The sequence below is a fragment of the Myotis brandtii genome, unplaced genomic scaffold (assembly GCF_000412655.1).
Source record: "Myotis brandtii unplaced genomic scaffold, ASM41265v1 scaffold1026, whole genome shotgun sequence".
NCBI lineage: Eukaryota > Metazoa > Chordata > Mammalia > Chiroptera > Vespertilionidae > Myotis > Myotis brandtii.
The window spans coordinates 452,647-454,796 of record NW_005353435.1 but is presented as its reverse complement, the minus strand read 5'-3'; the positions used below and the strand labels follow the sequence as shown (position 1 = coordinate 454,796).

Here is a 2,150-nt window from a genome sequence, read left to right as displayed (position 1 = left end):
CTGGAATTGAACCTGGGACCTTTCAGTCCGCAGGCCAACGCTCTATCCACTGAGCCAAACCGGTTAGGGCTTACATTCTAACTTGGCTTCTCCCCTACACCATCTTGGGCAGATCACCATGGAAGCAATAGGCAGGTGTCTCAGGGCAAAATGAGGGCAACCCATGCCCTGGCCGGTATGGCTCAGTTGGTTGGAGTATCATCCCATGCACCAAAAAGCCACAGGTTGATTCCAGGTCAGGGCACATGCACAGGTTGAGTGCTCTGCCCCCTACTGGGGACGTGCAGGAGGCAGCTGATCAATGATTCCCTCTCACTGATGTTTCTCTCCCTCTCCCTTCCTCTCTGAAATCAATAAATTTTTTTTTTTAAATTAAGCTAATCTGCTCTGGCTGGTGTAGCTCAGTTGGTTGAGCATCGTCCCATGAGCCAAAAGGTTCGTGGTTCAATTTCCAGTTACGGCACAAGCCCAGGTTGCGGGCTTCATCCCCAATAGTGGCTTTGCAGGAGGCAACCACTCAATGATTCTTTCTCATCATTGATGTTTCTCTCTCTCCCTTCATCTCTAAAATCAATAAAAAATCTATTTAGAAAATCAAAATAAAAAGTAACTCGGTAAGGTTCCACCCCCATCCTAAGAAGACCTCCCCTTAGGCGCCCAAGTGGGTTCATTCCTTCCTCCCAGTCTGGCTTGAGCCCAGCAGGACCGGCTGTGCTGGCGAACTACAACTCCCACTGTGCACCGCGCTGGAGGCTGGGTCCTCGCTGAGGGAACGCGAGGGTGTTCCAAAGGCACCTCAAGAAAAAAAAATCACGCACCTTTTCCCCTGCTTTTCCACCTTCACACGGACCTCACCTACAGGAGGACAGATCGTCTTATTTATTAGCAGCGCACGCTGGGAAGCGTGTCGAGTCGCTTCTGTCGTCAGGCACGGCAGAGGGCACGCGGAGCCGAGGTCCTCCGGGACTGGCTCGGGGCGGAGCTCCTGGCTGCGAGACTGGGACGCGACCGGAAGTGTGCGCGGGAGAAGGCGGGACTTGAGTGTCTGCGGCCGCGCGCTTCCGGCTCGTGCGTCGACGTCAGAGGGCCCCTGGCAGGCTCTTCCCCCGCCGCCTCCCGCTCTCTGCCGGGTCTGAGACCCTCTCTGTCTCTACGCGTCTCGCCTCCGGCCGTGACGACATGAGCAACAAAGAAGGTGGCGTCTCTCACAGCCCGGGGCGTTATTTACCCAGAGCGGGTGGATCGCCAGGCTTTTTGTAGGATTTCCCCCTCCCCTCCCGAGGGATGCCCTCGCCCCATGCAGGCCGGGGGGCGGCGGTCCTGGTGACTCCCCCATATCCTCCCCCCCCTCCACTCCCTCCACCACCACGCACACTGACCCCATTGAACACCTTCGTCTCCTTAAATGCACGCGCTGTTTTTAAACAACGTGGTTGGGTGATACTCCGCGTCGTGCCCGTTGAAGGAGCCTGTTGGGGGGGTGGCCCGGCTGAGCGAGTTGGAAGGTTTTGGGGGGAAGAGAGCCGAGTGGGGCCCCGCGGGCGTCTGCCTGGCTCCCAGGGCAGGAAGGGGTCCCCTCCGGGTGGTGGCCGGGCCTGACGGACTCTTGTCTCCTTGTCCATGTCAGGAGCGGGCGGGTTCCGGAAGAGGAAGCACGACAGCTTCCCCCACGGCCCGCGGAGGGAAGGGAAGGACGTGAACGCGTCGTCCCCCGTGATGGTGGCCTTCAAATGTGAGTTCCCCGGAGCGCGGGAGAGGTCGGAGCGAAGAACCCCCCCAGCGGTTCTCAACCTGTGGGTCGCGACCCCTTTGGCGGTCGAACGACCCTTGCACGGGGGTCGCCTAAGACCATCCTGCATATCAGATGTTTACATGACGATTCAGAACAGTAGCAACATGACAGTTATAAAGTAGCAACGAAAAATAATTTGATGGTTGGGTCACAACATGAGGAACTGTATTTCAAGGGCCAGAAGGTTGAGAACCGCTGCTCTAGCCATTTGTGCGCCTAAGAAAAGGGCATCTGAGCCGTCTAAGATGCGCCTATGTGGGTCGATTCCTTTTCCTGGGGTTGGGTGGCTGCGAGGTCTGCTGTGAAGGTCAAGAGGACAAAAATATTGGGTTTTCTCCTCCTCCTCCCCCTATTAAGC

At 57.2% G+C, this 2,150-nt stretch overlaps 1 protein-coding gene across 2 annotated transcripts in view; it reads left to right on the top strand.

The window, feature by feature from the left end:
• Positions 1-1,085: 1,085 nt before the first annotated feature.
• Positions 1,086-2,150, top strand: part of TSNAX (translin-associated factor X) — a 14,295-nt gene continuing 13,230 nt past the window's right edge. The window contains exons 1-2 of one of the 2 annotated variants that reach the window (XM_005856357.2): positions 1,086-1,195; positions 1,628-1,732. In XM_005856357.2, coding sequence (XP_005856419.1) covers positions 1,180-1,195; positions 1,628-1,732 — 121 coding nt within the window. In that variant the 5' untranslated portion in view covers positions 1,086-1,179. Of the gene's footprint in view, positions 1,257-1,627; positions 1,733-2,150 lie in introns of both variants that reach the window. The other variant, XM_005856356.2, reaches the window with a different exon arrangement.